Source organism: Megascapheus bottae, chromosome 20, assembly GCF_031878675.1.
Source record: "Megascapheus bottae isolate mThoBot1 chromosome 20, mThoBot2.hap1, whole genome shotgun sequence".
NCBI lineage: Eukaryota > Metazoa > Chordata > Mammalia > Rodentia > Geomyidae > Megascapheus > Megascapheus bottae.
This window is the reverse complement of record NC_143528.1, coordinates 40047507-40066126: the sequence shown is the minus strand read 5'-3', so window position 1 is coordinate 40066126 and position 18620 is coordinate 40047507. Positions and strand designations below refer to the sequence as shown.

General features: G+C 54.2%; 1 protein-coding gene across 1 annotated transcript; it reads right to left on the bottom strand.

Annotated features, from left to right (window-relative positions):
- Window positions 1-9503: 9503 nt before the first annotated feature.
- Prss55 (serine protease 55) lies at window positions 9504-18244 on the bottom strand. Its single transcript, XM_090353688.1, has 5 exons — window positions 18152-18244; window positions 14710-14905; window positions 13402-13652; window positions 12062-12204; window positions 9504-10105 (listed from the first exon to the last, which is right to left on the bottom strand). The coding sequence occupies exons 1-5, from the start codon at window positions 18210-18212 to the stop codon at window positions 9782-9784; spliced, it is 975 nt and encodes a 324-aa protein (XP_090209814.1). The 5' UTR covers window positions 18213-18244; the 3' UTR covers window positions 9504-9781.
- Window positions 18245-18620: the final 376 nt, after the last annotated feature.

Sequence of the window (18620 nt, the reverse complement as noted above, 5' to 3'; positions counted from 1 at the left end):
TGAGTGACTTCGCCTGCTCACGGGCAGGTCCCCGTGTGGGCTCAGGAGCCCGGGTCTGGTGATCTCTAGTGGCCAAGGGGAGGTCAGGGGCACAGAGCAAGGGGCTGGGGCCAAGTGGCGGAAGGTTTGGCGGTCGTAGCTGTCCCCAAGCCTGAATGAATGGAAGTCCCGGCGGAAGCACCTGGTGGTAACGGAAATCCAGGACAACGTTTATTATCCCTGTTCACAGGTCCATTCAGCCTCCATTGGGGGCTTCCTATTTCCTCTGCCGGCACCTCACACTCATTCAGAACAAGAAAAGCCATTGTGCTCCTGAGTTATGGGCCAAGGATCCCCCTGGGACGGGCATTAAGCACATTGGCTCCTAGACTTATTTTTAAATTACATTCCCCCACTGAGCCACAGCTTCTTATTTTTTCCTCCAAGCAGTCCCAACTCCAAGAAATAACTGGAAAAACAACTGCACTGTGTCTTCTGAGCCCTTTCATGGGGATCCGCTGGAATCCCCGAGAGGAGACCCCTCCCCCAGCTCCAGTTCTAGATTCTGCTGCTGCCTGTGCCCCCGGGCTAGGGTGCTCGAGGACCCGGTCACTGACCCAGCAGTCAGTGAAGGAGTGCGCCCGTCCCCGCTGTGCTGCAGCACCTTTCTCTCCATGTAACCCGCGAGGGGAGCCTGCATTTGAGATGGTGATTCCTGCCTGTGGCAGTCCTCAGAGCTCCAGGGTCAAAGACAGCTGCACACCTAGACCCTTAGCTGCCACATCACAGCCCTAAGAGACGCTTGGAATTAAGGGGCCATGAGCTCAGATTCAACAACCAACAGCAGAGCAGAGATTCTACTTTCAGCTGCAGGGACAATGTCTGCAGCTGCTGAGATGCCAACGTCTCACGCTCCCTGTCCTACAGATGGTGCCCACGCCATCTTTGTTCTATGATTTGGTGGCTTCATGGTGGCTCCTTTAATTAGGTGGCCAGCTGGGTGGCAGGTAGAACTCCTAAGCAAACATGTGTGGGCTAGGAGCCCCCACAAAGCCCTCACTTATGTTTTGTCTGACCTCATTACCTGTAGAAGAAATTACTTTGATATTTGTATAAAAAGTAAGGAAGACTTCACTCACAACTGTCCCAGTAGGCGTCAAAGAATGGGGAGGAGAGATCAGGCCCTGCTCCATGTGCAGAAACAGGCTGTGGATGGACACGTCAGGACTCTGGTCAGATGAAGGAGATTCTCTCTGAGGACAGGCCAGGGAGATTGACGCCTCCTGGGAGGGGTTTGAAGAATTTGGTCAGCTTTAGGGTAAATGGGGATCAGCCAAAGTGGGAGGCCTTGGGGGAGTCGCCTGGAAGCTGCTTGTCCAGATTCTTACAGATTCTGCAAGGACAGACACGAAACCTGGGAGGAAGCAGAGGAACTCACCTGACTTTCAGTCTGGGAGACGGGGTTTGACAAGCGTGACTTTCCGTCCTACGTCTCTGTGACCTGTGGTAGGTGAATTCTTCCTGTGCTTTCACGGAAGTGAGCTGGGGCTTGATTGTGACTCCGTGGCTCTCAACATCTGCCCCCAGGAGGGGACATGGTTGCCATCAGCTGAGAGGAGAAATCCACAGGCTGGTGACACAGCACACAGGCATGCTACTGGACTATCCCCATCCCCGCTGGAGCTCGCTGGACAGCGTGCCCTAGTGTGTGACTGGGGGAGACGAGGTGTGTAGGATGGGCAAGCGTAGAGGCCATTCATAATTCCCTGAGCTCCAATGGCAGACACCTGGGAAGTGAGGCTCTGTGCACCCTGGGTTCTGAAGTGGGTCCAGTCCACCTTGCCAGACGACCTAGCCTTGCTATGGAGTTTTGCTAGATTGGGGGGTGGGGGTGGCGTCACTGGAGATGAAATCCCAACTTCCTGCCAGTTTCAGATCTTGGTGGATGAGGAGAGAACCAGCCTCAGGAGGGGATACTGGACCAAGAGACCCTACAGACTGGCTGCGGGGAGGCAGGGCAGGGGGCTCCTTGTCTGGCCCCCGCCGTGTGCTGTCTAAAGTGGGGAGAGAAGGAGGGGTTGATGTACGCACGAGGAGCTATCCTTCTTGGCTCACCTGCTTTAGCTAACCAGTACCACAGATCCCCTGGGTGGGTGCTTCTATCCCAGTCAACATCTGGGACAGTGGAATCCAGAGGTTCACTGTGCATATAGTCACACAATGGCAAAATGGTTTGTCCAGCCAAATCACAAGCAGGGACCATGTCACTCTTCCTGCTCCACTGACCGCGAGAACCACATGCAGGCTCCGGGCTGTGTCTGGGCACTGTGAGAAGGGATGTCTTCAGGTGATATGCCAATTCAGGAGAACCCTGCGGCCTCAGACCCCCAAATTCCTGTCACTAGATGCCAAACAACCCAGCAAGGAGCTGGAGGAAGCTGTGCAGGCAGGGGGGCCAAGGAGAGAGTCCGGTGCCTGACTGGTTCCTGGGGCCTGCTATGTTATACCGTGTCCTCACCTTGTCTGGCACTCGGCTACATGCAGCACACACAAGAATGCACACAGGCACACATGTGTACATATGCATGCGCACACACATGCACACACACACACACACACACACACACACGGAGTGAAGGTGTTTGGAGGTGAACATAGCTCCCATCAGAAGTCTTCATAAGAAGACTGCTTGCCTCTATGTGGCTTCTAAGGGTGAGATTAGCAGCCTTTCTGTGCACCTGAATCCCCAGAAATCTCAGCCCATGTGTCCTGAAAAGTGCCAGCTGGGTAATTCTTCCCAGTGCACCATCTCCTCCCCTAAATAGATCCAATCTCCAGGCAAATCATTCCTGTCACTGTCATGAATGTCAGGCCAGCAAGCTGTAAAATAAGGAGACAGGTCTAAATAACATGGCCTTTTCTCACAGCCATCCCGGTACCTTGCTCAGAGGAGGGGGCTTTCCCCAGCTCTGCAAAGCCTAGAGAGGAGAGAGACCATTCATTGAATGGCAGGTGTCGTGCTCTTTAGCCGTGGGTGAGCTTCTGCTGCACAGGCTGTCCACCCTTGGATTATCTCTCTAAATAGTTTGATTCTCTCACCTCTGAGTATCCCCCCAGATGGAAAATTTGAGGTATGTCTCTCCCCCTCCTCATTTTGGAAAGTTTAAGCTGACCCTGGACTACTTCCTTAGATGGAAGGTTCCACTGGCCCCTGAACGTGTCCCTATAAGGTCTGCCTCTGTTGGATTTGACTGTCTACCCCAAACATGGGGTTTTTATCTTTAGAAGCTTTGTGTAAGTTCTGTGCTGGGCTGCAGGCCTTTGAAACAAGAGTCTACCGCCCATCAACTGCTCTCCAATAAAGACTCCCAATTCCACCTCCGAAAATGTGTCTTCTCTGTGTCTCCCCATTGAGTTCAATACAACAGTTGTATGGAGATGCCCACAGGTGGGGGGAGCGCTGCTCTACCAGGCCCGTGGCACCTGGTCTCCGAGGTCTCTTCAGGTGACCAAACTCACTGCTCTCTGGGGTATGTAGGCTTCCAGCATGGGGGACATGCTTTGTGAGGCGAACCAGGCTTCCAGCAGTTTCCGTCCTGCTCTCAGTCTTGTCCATTCTGAGTTTCGCGGAACAAATGGCTCTGATGTTTTGGGAGCTTCTTGTGGTCTCCAGATTCCTGCGGCGAAGCTCGCATGTCCACTCAACACCTCTGCTTTCCGGTAACATCAGGAACTTTCCATGCTTGAAGCCCTCTCCAGACAACCTCTGGCAGTTCATTGGAAGTATGAATCACATGGGGGCTGCTAAGAGCCAGCCCTTTCACTCTGTCCTTTTCGCTCTGTACCCATCTGCCTCTGGAGGGTATGTCTCTGATCCCCAAATCCTCCTTTCCACTCCCTCCTAGACCTGGGTACTTCACATCTGTTCCAGCAAATTCTAGGAGAGTTGGCCTGGGCTCTTAGAATGCTGGATTACAGTGGTGGGGGTGGGACACCCCATTTTCCCTCTTGCTTTTCCAGGGACTGTCTGGAGGGATAGGAAGCTGGCCCCAGGGAAAAGGAAGGATATCTTGCCTTTTATCCGGGTGACAATGCTGAAAGTGAGCCAGCTGGGGGCAGGGCTGGAAGTAAACTCCAACCACCCCCAAATAAAATTATGAATGGGCTGACTCCACAACAATGGGGCAGTGGGGAGGGGGAGGGTCCAGCCTGTGGACAAATAGCAAGGTCAGGGCCTGCAGCTTGTAAACAAGGGCTCACAATGCCCGCTTTCCTCCCCAGAGGCAGGTCCTCTCTAGGCCTGTCCCCTGGGCCCCGGCCTCCCTGTCTCTCGTCCTGGTCCTGGGCAGTCCCTCACTGCAAAGCTTGCCGGGGAAAGCCGGCCTTTGTGAGCCCTCACTTCCTCCTCCTGTGGGAACAGCTCCTCGCCTGGGACATCTGCCTGGAGGCTTCTTTCTCAGGGCCCCCAGGTGGGAAAGGGGAGGGGCCTGGGCTGCAGAGGAGGGGGCTATGACCCGGAGCTGGGGGGAAACAATGAAGGGAGCCCCCAGTTCCCCTGCCTGGCTGGGGCTTTCCTTTTCCCACAAGCCCGATCCTTTGTGTCCACTGGGGGCGGGGTGCACGGGAATTGTTTTGTTTGCTTTGGTTTCCCCTTTAACTCTCCTCCCCCCCCACCTTGGCCTTTGGCTAGCCCTGGTGTCAGGGAGTCTGGAGGCCACTCTCTAGCAGAGGACAGTGATGCACTTTGCTTCTTTGCAATCGCCCAGGTGGTCAGGAGGGCACAGGACTGGGCTGTATCCCTGGAAAGAGGCCAGTGTCTGTGGGCAGGGCAGGTGGAGGTGCAGGTCCTTGGACCCATTTCCTGGAGTCAAGGAGGATGAGCAGCTTCTCCACATAGAGTGGAGGCCTGCGTGAACACGATGGGTCTGTGTGGACCGTGCACATTGCCAGGGGCCATGCTGAAACCACCCTCTGAGACGCAGGGATGACCTGAGCAGCCACGTTTCCAAGTCGGGGGGGGGGGGTCGTCTTGATTGCTAGCTTGATGGGCTTGTAAATTGTGAATCACCTAGGAGACCAGGGATGCGGTCCTCTGGGATGGCAAAGGCTCTGACCTCATGAGTGGATTCATCTTTGCTAGACTCATAACCTGCCGGCAGCTGGGGAGGGGGTGTCTGGGTAGAAGGTGGAGGTCCCTTCATGTTTCTCCTTTCTTGGCTTCCTGCTCACCATGGGGTGAACGTCTCGGCTCCACCATGCTGTCCCTGCATGATGAACTGACCCCGAGGAACTTCAAGTCAAAATAAATAATCCTCCTTCAGCCACTTTCCTCGGGTATTCCATCACAGTGACGTAAAAGCCTGCCGCACAAGCCTCCCTAAGGGTCTGCGGAGAAGCACAGGTGGAGACGCCCTCCTGGCCTGAGTTGCAGGCTGCCAGAGGCGTCTCCACCTCCCAGCCACCCTGGAGAGGCATTGCTGCACCACTGGTGGTTCTGGCTCTGGTGTAGACATGGCAGTGAGGTTTGAACTCAGAGCTCTGCACTGAAGGGAAGGGGAGGGGACACACACTACCTCATGTGGTAATTCTGCTTTTGATATTTGGAGACTCCATCCTGTTTTTTCACAATTGTCTTACTAATTTACATTCCTTTTTTGTTTTTATCATGGGCAATAGTCAATCTAACAGGTGTGGGGAGACGCCTCATTGTGGTTTTGATTTGCATTCTCCTGGTGATTAGTGAGCTGATGGGTTGGCCATGTGTGTGTCTTCTTTTGAGGAATGTCTACTCAGGCCTCTGCCCATTTTAGGATCAGGTATTTGTTTTCCTGCTTCCAAGTTGCATGAGTTCCTTAAACATTTTGGAAGCTAATCCCATAGCAAACATATGGCTTACAAATATTCTCTCTTAGCTTCTCTTTTTCACTTAGCTGACATCTTTCCTGGCTCTGCAGCAGGTTTTGAGGTCACTGCAGACCTGTTTGTCTGTTTCTGCTCTGTTGCCTGCACTTTGGGGTGGGGTCATCTCCGGCCTTGATTTAGCTCAGTGCCAGCGGATTAAGGAAGGAATGCACTTCCTGAGCCTCCAGCCCCCTGGATGTCCCATTAGTAACTCTCCCAGCACAGATGCCGCCGCCGATGGGCATCTGACAGTCAGAAACAGCCTCTCAGTTCAAGTCCTAGCTCTGTTTAGTGGGGGGATGATGAGAAGCTTTCTCCATGGCTGGTGGCTCTCGCTGCATCTCCTTCCATAGCGTGCGGACAGTCTCCTTGGCACTAGACCAGCGGGAGGACATGGTCAGCTGTCTTCCAGGGACCTGCAGCATCCTCTGCAGCTGCCCCATCTGGAGGCAGAAGCTTCACGAAGGCTCAGCTTTGGGAAATGAGCTGTTGGTCACCATCACACAAAGCAAGGCTAAGGGTACAGGGTGCTTCTCAGTGAGGCTGGTGAGATCTGGACAGGGGACCAGGAGTGCGGTCTTTTCTTAGATACCTAGAAGGATGGGACAGGATTCTCTCAGTCCTCAAGAGCCCTCGTGGCCAGGGCAGGGTGAAGAGGCACAGTTCCATGGTCCTCAGTGGCCCCTATCAGCCCTACCCCATTGGCTCAGTGGTCAGCATTGGAGAGGAGACAGGATGGCCAGGCACATGGCCCAGGTCAGCTTGTCCTCAGATCACAGCTCATATCTCAGCTGTGCTGTGGCTGTCAGCCAGTGCCAAGCTGTCCCAGGGTGTCACCTGGTGCTCGCCTGTGGCATTTACCAGCACTGAGAACTTACCTGCCACTCATGCCATGTGGCCCGAGTGAGTGAATGCGTGAGTGAACCTTAAAGCCAGGGATGTGTTTCACCTCGGGACATCCATGTCTTAGCAGAAGGACGTCAAAGGACCAAGGAGCAGTAAGAAGCCCTGCGTGCAGATTGCTTCCGGTACCTTTTGACCTTCAGCGTTGAGTCATGACCTTTGTAGCTTGTTGAGCACAGATGGCTTTTAAAGGATATCCTTCCACTGCCTGCCCAGAAGGAAGGGGGCTTGGATGTGTGCAAAGCCCCTTCTTGCAGGAGCTGCTGAGCAGGCAGACAGACACAGTGAGAACCTAAGCGGATTCTGGATTCTAGCAGCTCTGGAGGAAAGCGGGGCCATTTTGGCTGTTGGGCCAGGAAAAGTCTCCATGGGAATAACTGAGATCATCTGAATATGATAGAAGATAGGATAACAGTCTCCATGCCCTTCTCCACACACGGCATGCAGCATGTACGTGCATATGACTGCTGAAGGAGATCACGTGATTAACACATCATCACATGATGGCGACTGAGTGGAAACTGTTTTCTCTGTGGAAGCTTATGTGGCACGAATGCAGATCAGCAGAGACAGCATGATTCAGATCAGACCAAATCCTCATCAAATATGCTCACGGAGGTTGGCTGGGAGGGATAGGCAGGTGGGAAAGTGCAGGAAAGTCCTGACTCTGAAGTAGGGAGCATGGCTGGGTCTCTGGGTCTCCTCTTTGAATGTCAGGGATCTAATACTGCCCTTTACTCTGTCTTACTGGGGAGAGGTTATGTCTTCTGCCTTCGAGAATTAAAATTGCAGTGCGGAGAGGTTTAGATAAGGGGCTTGGTGGTACCTCTTCTGGTTCCTGGTGGAGTGTTGTAACTTTCCCTCTTCACTCATCTGAGACACATTCATCAAGTACACAGGATTGGTGTCAGAGGCTACTGGCTTCTGTTTTTTATTATTATTAATGTGTGCAGGTACTAGGACTTGAACACAGGGTCTAGATGTTCTCACCTTTTTTGATCAAGGCCGATGCTCTACCACTTGAGTCATGGCTCCATTTTGGGATTTTTTGGTAGTTAACCAACCAGAAGAGTTTCATGAACTTTCATGTTGGCTCTGAACAGTGATCCTCAGATCTCGGCCTCACGGGCAGCTGGGAGTACATGTGTGAACCACCAGAGCTCCTCACTCCACTTTAAGACATCTGTCACTCTGGGTGCCCTGACATCTGGAGTCCCTTCTGGACAGTCCCACTGGCATACAACAGAAAACTTTCTTCTCAGATGCTTGGAAACAACTCCTGCCTGGATCCATTCTGCCACCTGGCGGCCACTTCAGGAATTATACTCATACCCTGTCCAGTCTCAGCACGTTTTCCTCTTCCAGGTTCAAGGAAGCCCAGTTCACTTTGCAAAGTTCCCCTATCTATGTCAGTAACTGTCCAGACAGTGTCTGAGCCCCTGGGCAGTCTAGGGACTACAGGCAGGGCATCCACCCACTCATAGGAAGAAGCCAGGACCTTCAGGTGGAGACTGCCCTTCAGCAGGCCTGCTGTGTATCACAGGAAGTTGGCACTGCACAGAACCAGCCTGATTTGCTATCCCACACCAGGCACCCACGGCCTCGTGCAGCTCCCCTGCCCACCACAGCAAATAATGCACAAATGTGCCCAGTCTCCAAGAGTGACTTATGAGTCACACAGAGGCCTCATGAAATTCCAGTCCACGTTCTAATTCAAACCATCTGGACTTCAGAAAGTCTGTGGTGGGCTGCCCAGAAACTCCGCTGCTTGGTGTTTAAAGTTGGGATTGTCCACGAAAATACTAGAACATGGACCTCAACAAACTGTCTTCCACTCATGAAGAGAGTACAGAAAGGAGAGCAATTGCTTGGAAGGCTTCCTTGTGATCTAACGGTGCCCAGCGTATGACAGCAGAGTCAGGGCAGGCAAGTTCTCAGAGCATCTAGACAAAAAATGCTTTCTTAACTTATTGCATAGGAGAGTCACTGGGGTCACAGCATTCAGGTCTTCTTGGGGTTCTGTCTGATGCCAAGTTGAGCGTGTTTGAAGTGTGTAACAGTAGTCACACACATTGGTCTCCATTACTCACTTGTACAGTTTCCCTGGAGCACCTTTCAAACTCATTCCTGCTTCCACGGAAATCACAGCCTGGGTCCACAAGCCAGACACAGCCGAGAGGGAGCTAGTGAGGAAGGAAAATCCCACAGCTTCTGTTGAGAAAAAGGGAATCTGGTTGTGAGGGGCAGGGGTTCCCAGCTGAAGACAAACACAGAATGATTCCTCCACAGGTCTACACAGGGGGCTTGTGGAGCGCTGGCTATGCCCAGCCAGAGGCAGCAAGAGACACCGGGGGCTAAGACGGAGCCCAGGTTACTGTAACTGGAGTCCGTGACATTGCCAGAGAAATGTGTGCAAAAGTAGCCAAAGAAAACCATACAATGACTTACAGTGACATGCAAAATAAATGAAAAGGTGGGGAGGAGGGGGAAAGGGCTGGAAAGGCAGCATGCTAACAGTGGGAAAGGAGGAGTCGGGAGGAAGAGCTGGCAAGCCAGATCTAAAGAACAGATGAGCTAGAAGCTCCTCGGGAGAGACAGGCCAGAGGATTTTGTGGGCACAGCCAGTGTCACTGCTCCGTCTCTTCTGGAAGAGGAGCCCCAGGAAAGACCACGGGCACACTTCCACAGATTCGCCAAGCAGACACACACTGAGACGGGAGTCCTGGCATCCCTGTTTTATTTGATTCAGTGTCACACGATTGGCTCTTGGCTCAAGCTGGGATCTTGTCTGTCCTGTTCTTTGTTGAGCGACTGCTGGCACCTTGCCACTTTCCAGTCCACCTCTGTGGTCTGCGAGAAGCCAGTGGTGGGCGCCAGTTTGACGGGCCGTCCTCTCCATCCTCAGCTTTCACCCTTCCTCCCGCCCTGATGGAACCAGTCTCTTGGAACGGATGATAGGATCTCCCAGAACCTGCACTGTGTAGAGACCAGAACCAGCTTATTCCCGGGTGGCAACGCCTCTGAGCAGAAGGTGGAGCAGCAGACAGAGCGGAATCCAGCGAGGGGGGCTAATGGCTGAGAGGCAGCCTGAGGCCGGGGCATTCTTTTGCTTCTGGTCCGGAAGGGAGATCTTCTTCTCAGTGTCAAGGGGCTTGCCTTCCAACTGGGTCAGGGTACGGATCCAGAAGTTGTAGTTGGCCAACAAGGTGTATATTCCAGGGATGTCCTTCTGTCCACAGCTCTTGCCCCAGCTGATGATGCCTACCTGGTACCACTTGCTCCCAGGCCCCGCCGTGCATACGAGGGGACCTCCACTGTCACCCTGCCGGCAGAGAGCACAGCTCAGCAGGGTCCACTGAGGCAGGACCCAGCTCATCCTCGTGTGTGGTACACAGGAGGAGGGCAGGCCCCGTGCGGGGGTGAGGGAGAAGAGGAGGTGCTCTCACTGGGATGCAGAGAAGAGGCAGGAATGACAGGGGACACGAGACAGGCTATGAACAGGGTTTCCCCTCAAGATGGGGAAAGGACTTGACTGGGACTGTGCCTCACCAGGCATAGCTGGCAGCCAGGGCTTCAGGATGCCCAGCCCACCCACCGCCTTGCATTTAGCCAAGCCTTCCACCTCTGCTCTTCCTGCTCCACCAAAGGCTCTGAGCTCCCACAGGACCATTGTGGGGTCCTCCCGTGGGGGAGGGCGGTCATACTTTCTCATTCCTGCCTAACTCTGCCTTGATTAGTGGCCTTTCTCCAGAACAACCTTTGGCAAATATTTACTCTTCTAGGAAAGCCTCAGTGCTCTGAACATTCCTGTACATTCGGGAACCTGCATCCCATCACGACAGCTGGGCCTTGCTGACAGGGGTCTCTGTGTAAGGAGATGGCATTCGAGTGCTTTCCTTCTCCTGGAAAGGAAGCGAGGCTTATCCTGTGGTGGGCACCTGAGAAGGGCTTTCGCCTAATGGCTCTGGCGGGAAGCCAGGCTCTGACTGGTGAGAGACTGACTGTTCCCACTGTCTCAAGTTGGCATCTGTGGGAAAACTGGCACACAGGTCCACTGGAGTCCAGGCTGGTACAAGGATCTGGGTTCTAGCCAGGCACCCAGCATGATCTGGTGGCAGTGTCTGTGCGAGTCACGCACGTGTGAGCCTCTGCTCTCTCATCTGCTCAGGGGGGGATGAGCTCATGCCCTGTGAGTCACACATTTCCACGGAGTGTGCAAAGGAGCTGTGAAGTGGACCCCACAGGCACACAGGAATGGCTGAGGACAAACGCCAACCCTGCTTTCCCATCCATGAAGCAGAGGTTTGATGACACATCTTCCATCTCTTAACCCAATTGTGGAACTCTGAGATTCTGTGACATTAGACTTTTCTCAGAGTTCCTTGCTGTTCTAAATCATTGCCTGTCACCCCCCATCCTTAGTGTCCACAGTCTTTTCATATTAAACAGTAATAGATTGCCCTGTGGATAAAAGCCTTCCCGCCATGAGCAGCCTCTCCCACACTGTGTACAGGGGGAAAAGAGAGCATTTCACACTTCAAACACAAATCCAATTCATTCATTCATCCCCAGAGCCAAGAATCAGTTAAGTTCTCTATTTTTCTAGCTATCAAGTTAAAGTGAACCGATGAAACTAAACTCTGATTTAATGGAAGCTACCTACATTCTGGTTGTTGGCTGAACTGCCTGCTGGCTGAAAGATGAGGAGTCAGGAATCATCCATGGGGTCCCGGGGTCTGCTGTGTTTGTGCCATGTTGCCAAATGAATGAATGAAAGCTGACTCCTTGGCTTTTTGTTTTCATTTGTACTTACTTGTTTATTCCTTTGTGCCAGTCCTGGGGCTTGAACTCGGGGCATGGGTGCTATTCCTTGGCTTTTTCACTCAAGGCTGCAGCTCTACCACTTGTGTCACACCCCTACTTCTGGTTTTCTGGTGGCTAATTAGAGACAAGAGTCTCAAAGATTTTCCTGCCTTCAGCTGGCTTTGACTCATAATCCTCAAATCTCAGCCTCCTGAGTAGCTGGGATCACAAGTGTAAGACACCTGTGTTGTTTTTCTTTTTTACTAAAAGAAATCCCAGAAGTTGCAAAGGCAGGTGAAGCCCTGTTTACTTGGTGTTCCTAAAGAGTTCCAGATGTGTTTCTGTAAGCGTGTTGAGTACTGACTCCCGTGGGACCCAGGGTGCTGCACAGAGTACCCTGGGGGGCAGCTCTCGCCCCACGCATGTCCACACCCTTCCTAGAGGAGAGGGACCCGGTCCTGCCTCACAGCGTTACCTGGCAGGAGTCGTAGCTGGTGTTCTCGTACCCGGCACATAGCATGTTTTTGGTGAGCTTTGGAAATATGGCCAGGCACTTGTTCCAGTCTTCAATGACCATCGGCGCTTTCATCAGCTCGTTTCTCTCAGAGGTTTTGTCACCTGGCCCAGAGAGAAAGCACACTAGAGAAGCCATGGTGGCAGGTCTCCCCTGCATGTCACGCAGCTGGCTGCCCCTGCCGGTCCCCTGCCCTGCCTGCCGTCCTTCTTGTTCCTTGTAGCCATCAGGACAGATTAAGTCTCTCTACCTGCCGCTCACGCCTAGCCAGTCAGTCCCCTCTACTGGAACTGCTCCACCCTTTTAGAACCTGGTCCTCTTCCGGCCCCACCCTGGCCAGCCCTGCAGACTCCATTCAGGGACTGACTGACCTGCGCAGTCACTTGTTTGCCAGTTGTGGCTGCTCATGACGTGAGCACCACCCACTGCGCACAGGACCATGGGAAGTAGTTTTGCATCCCAGAGCCAGAACAGAATGCCAGGTCCTGGGCCACGCTGCACGGGTTGGCTGCCATGCTCAGAGGCAGCGACAGGGGCGGTGGTCGGGGTGGCCGGGGGTCAGGACTCTTCCTCTCACCTGTCTGTCTCTCCTTTTCATCAGCTCTGATCACATCAGTGTTTTGAATCTTGTCTGTCCATCAGCGTCCTCCTGCACGCCTCCCTCCTCCACGCCTCCCTCCCCAGCTCAGTGGCTTGGTGCACCTCGTCCCTCCCTCCTCCCTCAGCTGAGTTCCTAGGTGCCCACCACTCCAGGCCAGCCGGTGATCTGGGGATTGCTCACCCCGCTGCGATCACCCGGGCTTGTTGGGGTTGGGCGTGGGCATACTTCCTTTCCGCCCCATGCTCTTGCTTCTGGTTTGTTGAAATGACAACCTAACAGGTACCCACAGACTTCTTCTTCTTCTTTTTTTTTTTTTTTTTTTTTTTTTTTTTTGCCAGTCCTGGGCTTGAGCTCAGGGCCTGAGCACTGTCCTTGGACTTTCTCAAGGCTAGAGCTCTACCACTTGAGCCTCAGCCCCACTTCCAGCTTTTTTTCTAAGTATGTGGTACAAAGGAATCGAACCCGGGTCTTCGTGCATGCTAGGCAAGCACTCTACCACTAGGCCCCACTCCCGGCCCCACAGACTTCTTTGTAGGGACAGCTGGCAGCCCCCAGCATGTCACAAGCCCTGGGGGGTGAGGGCTGACAGCCTCAAGTGGGGGCAGGGTGGGTGGGGGTGGCAGGCAGAGCAGAGCCCGCCCCTCCTGCTCCTCCTCAGCTCCCAGTCCGCCTTCGCGTGTGTTCTGGGGAAATGGCGTACCTGGCTTGGTCTGGCCCCACCCTGCCACCCAGCACTCATGCCAGTTGGCAGGGAGCGGCTGTGGGGGCAGGCAGACGGGCACCACCGTGTGGCTGAACTGGATGGGCGAGGTGAGCAGCAGCAGGGCGATGTCGTTGTCCATGGTTTCTCGCCTGAAGTCCATGTGCACAATGATGCTGGCAATCTGCTTTACTTCCATGGACTGGCTTATCAGGTCGTTCGTCCCCAAGATGATGCTCAGCTCAACTGGGCTGGTGGCCCGGAAAGAGAGAGGGAGAGGGAGGGGAGGGAGTCCTACAGAGCCCACGGCTCAGGATGAGGATCCTCCGAGTTAGAAGGGATGGAGCAGCAGTGAGGGCCGGGCCCTGGGGCCCGGACTGAGGTAGGCCCGCATGGGAAAGGGCGAGGGGCTCAGTGCCAGGCGTGCTTCAGAACCCATGGACCCACTCAGCAAAACAAAGCTGCCGCCGGATGGTAAGGTGTGGTTATAAACGTCAGTCGCCACACTGCTGCCCACGCCGGCGCATCTACCAACAGCCTGGCAGCAGCAGGGATTAATTACAGGCACGGACAGACCACGGTGCCTGACGGGCACAAAACCAGACATGCCAACTAATGGAATGGAGTAGAGAAGCCCCAGGATTAACCCAATGTGCTGTAGCCTTTTGATGCTCAACAAGGATACCAAAATGTACATCCGCGAGAAGATGGTTTCGCAACGACTTAACACAGAACTTCTAGTTCAAGGAGTTGTTCAAGCAAAACACGATCCATCGTGAAAAATAAAGAAGGGGAGCCAGCCTTTCTTGAGTGTCACGCAGCTTTTCCAAGGGAGGTGGGCAGAATACACGGGGGCTGGAGCCGGAATTTCAATTCTGCTCCTCTGTAGGAGGCATGCAAGGGGAGCCAGCCACGTGACTTCATCTAACCTCCGTTTCCTTACTTATAAAGGAACTCACACTGAATGCCAGTGCAGTTTTGGTGGAGTGTCTGATGCATGTTAGGAATCAGTAATGGGTCCATGTCCACTCATCAAGGAAGAGCAGAGAGAAAATTCAAGAAAGAATGGTGGAGGTGGGGGGGGGATCAGTGAGCAGAGGGAATTCCCCCGAGGGACACTTGAGAGTCTGGGCAGGGGAGGCGGGTGCGAGGCCTCATCGGGCCCGCTGGTGCTGGTGGAGCTGGCAGTGAGTGAGCTCAGACGACCACAGGGTCAGCCGGCCATCCCCAGTGGCCCTAGGCCAAGGGGAACGCTGCCAGAGGACTAGGACAACCTGTTTACCAGCACCCAAGACCCTGGGTACTTACGATATATCTGGAGAATTAACGCAGTGAGCCGCCGTGAGGATCCACCAGGCGCTAAGGATGGAGCCGCCACACAGGTGCTGGTCTCGTGCCTGGATACTTACCTGCCATGGAAACTCGCCCACCTCAGCCTCCAGCCCATCGACGATCCTCGAATACCGAGTCCTCCCTTCGAAAATGGGTCTTTCACCACACCCTGCTGGAGTGGAATGGGGGGGGAGAAAACTCGAACCAGTCAACCCTTAGTCTGCAAATACTTTCCATTACAACTGGGTGCTGGTAGCGCAGGCCTATTGTCCAAGCCACTCAAGAGGCTGAGATGTAAGGGCTGTGGTTCAAAGCCAGATGGGGCAGACAAATCAGTGAGACTCTCATCTCCAATAAACCAGCAAAAAGCTGGAAGTGGAGGTATGGCTTCAGTGGTAGAGCACCGACCTTGAATGACAAAGCTAAACAAGAGTAAAAGGCCCAATGCTAGCACACACACACACACACACACTCACACACACTCACATTCACTCACACACTCACTCACACACACACACTCAAACACATTCACACACACACACTCACACTCACTCACACACACACTCACACACACACACACACACACAAATTCCCCTTATAAGGGAACAGGAACTTTGGAGATGTAATTCATCAACTGTTTCCAAAATGGCCCAGGCTCAGGGTACCCTTAACATTCCTCAAGAGTGGCGAGAGGAGGCAGGGAAACGTCAGGGGCAGCCAGGTGCTGGTGGCTCACGCCTGTAATCTAGTCACTTAGGAGGCTGAGATCCAGGGATCACAGTTTGAAGTCAGCCCCAGGAGGCAAGGCCACGACACTTGTCTTCAATTCACCTCCAGAAAAAATCAGAAGTGGCCCTGTGGCTCAAGATGGTAGAACACCAGCCTTGAGTGAAAAAGCTCAGGACAGTGCCCAGGTGCTGAATTCAAGCCCACAACTGATTAAAAAAAAACAACTCAGAGGCAGAGGGGAGGGGAGAAGGGTACCAAGAGATGCCACCAACTCTCCTCAGTCCCTCACAGCTCCGAGGACGGACACAGAGGCTCCAGAGAGGTCACAGCTCTTCCTGCAGTGTGTCCTGTCCACCCTGGGGTCCCCATCTCAGATTTCTACACTCCAGACTGGCATACTCAGGATCATGTGGCTTAAGCCACGGAGTTTGTGCTGATTTGATAGAGCAGATTAAGGAAATGAAGAGATGACGGAGACCATCAGGAAAGTGCCAGAACCTTCTAGAAGCTAGACTCCTGTAGGGTGTCCCTCGCAGCCTGCTGGGAAGAGATGGACACACAGACCCCCGCTGAAGGAGCACACTCCCTGCCCTGGTCCAGGCCAGGCCCAGGAGAGTAAAAAAGCAGGGACGAAGGCATTGTTGATTCCACCCGTGTCCTTTTCTTGATGCCAGTTCTCCATCTGCTCAGAGCAGCAGTGAGGGTTTGCAGAGCGGGTTGGAGCCACCCAGTGGTGGTGATTTTTGGCTAGAATAACTGAAGTTGATCGTCTGTGCCAGAATAGTGATGGCTGCTCACAGAACAACACTTCAAGTCTTTGAGGCTTGCGCTTCCTCTGTTATTTACCAGACTATGTGCCCAGAACGGTCTCACGTATGTTGCAAGGCCAACTCTCTTCCACTTTCCCTGCCACCCTGTGTGGTGGGCATCCTTATTTTCATCTCCATTTTCACAGTGGGGATGGTGGAGACACAAAGGTAGGCGACTTGCTCAAGGTCACACAGCTAACCAATGGGCCAATCCAGATCTGAAGCCAAGCAGTCTGGTCTCCTGGGCTGCTCTCTGCCTGGAGTGTTCTGTTTAGCCTCCTGCCTCACTCCCTTGCTTTGTCCAGAACTCTGGCCAAGAATCAGCCCTTCAGAAAGGCCCTCCATGACTGGGCCTGGCTATGCTTCCGGCCCAGCTGCCTTGGCTTCTCCACTGCACTGGCATGGCTGTGGCCCATTCCTGATCCCTCGGGACCTCACTGTCCCAGAATGCAAGCTGTGGGTGGAGACAGAAGCCACTGCCTTGGGAATGCTGGGTCCTGGGCCTAGAATCACACCTGCCTGGGAGATGCTGACCACCAGGAGGCCAGGGCACTGAGTGGAAATGTGTCCTGGGTGCCAGCCTGGGGGCTGCAAGGTGCTTCCAATAGTGGGTCTGAAAAGTGCCAGGAGGATCTGTATCCTGTCCTATTTCTTCCAAATATTTTCAGTGATGGGGGAGAGTTAGGCGTAAAACGTCAAGCTAAAAATGTATAATTTGAAACTCGTGCTTTTGCTGAATTAAGAAACTGGAGCGTGAGCACTGAGGAAGTGTGTCGAGATGCCCGGAGGGAGGATGAGTTTGACTGGCGGTAACAGCTGTTGTCCCCTCTCTGAGACACAGCCTGGGGGCAGTCAGGGCCAAACTTTGGCTCAAGCATTCACTCATTAAACAACTAGAGGAAGTATTTAATCCTTGCTTATCCAGGCCCCCGACACCTTGCTAAAATGGACAACACATCATCCTGTCTATATGATGCTGACCCGTGGATAAATTCTGACGATGGATGCTGAAGTACCCAACAAACATCTCAGCACAGAGAAAATCCTTAAGCCACAGTGGTGGTCAGGATTTCTCCTACACAAAGTCCCCAGATTACCAGGGCACAGGGAGTGCTGAGAGGACAGGGAGCGCTTGGCAATGGCACATTTTGGGTCCCTTGGGCTGGCTCCCCTGCTCCACCTGCTTCATGCAGACAAGCCCTGGCCATGTTGAAGGAGACCAGAAGGACGGGCCGGCGGGGCCGGGCTCCAGAGGTGGTGTGCACATGAGGGAACGAGGGCTGGGTGGGGTCAGATATACAGCCCTCCCTCCTCCCTGAGAGAAAATGAGCAGATCCCCAGGGAGGCTCCCAGACCCTCACCCCCTCCACCAGCCACACACTCACAAAGACCACTGCCAGGGGTGTTGACCCATGAACAGCTCAACTCAGCTTCCTTCCGCCCTGGGCCACTGCCTTGGAGAGGGAGACAGCCCGTGCAGGAGCACGAGCGGCCAGCTGACTGCCGACCGGGAGAGCCCTTGATGACCTTGACGTTGCCATGCCGCCTCCCTCCATCTGCCGGTCATCTCTCTCTGCCTCAGCCCAAGCTCTGAGCGCTCCCGTATTCTTTCTTGCATGAAGCCTCAGGTTTCCAAACCAAAGCTCAAAGGCAGCCAGGTCCAAGTCTGGGCTACGGAGCGAGGAGCAGGGAGTGAAGGGGCTTTGAGGAGGGTGGAGGGGTGGCTGGGAGAAGGCCGAGCTCCCCCGGTGAGCTGATCTAGCTCGCATCACCAGGGCCACGTTGCTCTCCTCTCCCTTGCCCTCATGCTCACCACGGACGGGATGGCGGGACGAGAGGAAGGGCAGCTGTCCTGCCCCGGGGGAGAGGAGTCCACGTACCAACGTCTCCCCCCATGACTCGGGCAGCGAGCAGCAGGGCCAGGAGGAGGACGATGGCCATGGACTGGGCTGGAGGCGGGGCGGGGGCGGGCAGGCGGGAGGCCGGCTGGGCAGATGAGGCCCACAGCCTCTTTAGGGCTGGCTCAGCCTTCGAGGTCACAATGGGGCTGGAGTGAAAACTCAGGCTGAGGTCACGCAGGCTTCTCTCTGGCCATTTGCTGAGAAGTTTTGCCCAGGGGCTGCATGAAGACTCACTGACCTGGCTCACAGGCCGCCTTCACGGCACCGCACATCTAATCCTTCGTGTCCTGGGCCAACTCTTCTATGGAGCCTGTCACTGCGAGGCAGGCTGGGTGATGGCTGAGCCCGGGCTCTGGAGAACAGGGAAGGCTCTCCTGCCATGGACGCCCTGTGTGGGCCGGCGGTCTCCTCCTCTGCTCAGCACCAGCTGAGGAGGCCACCGGCCCTG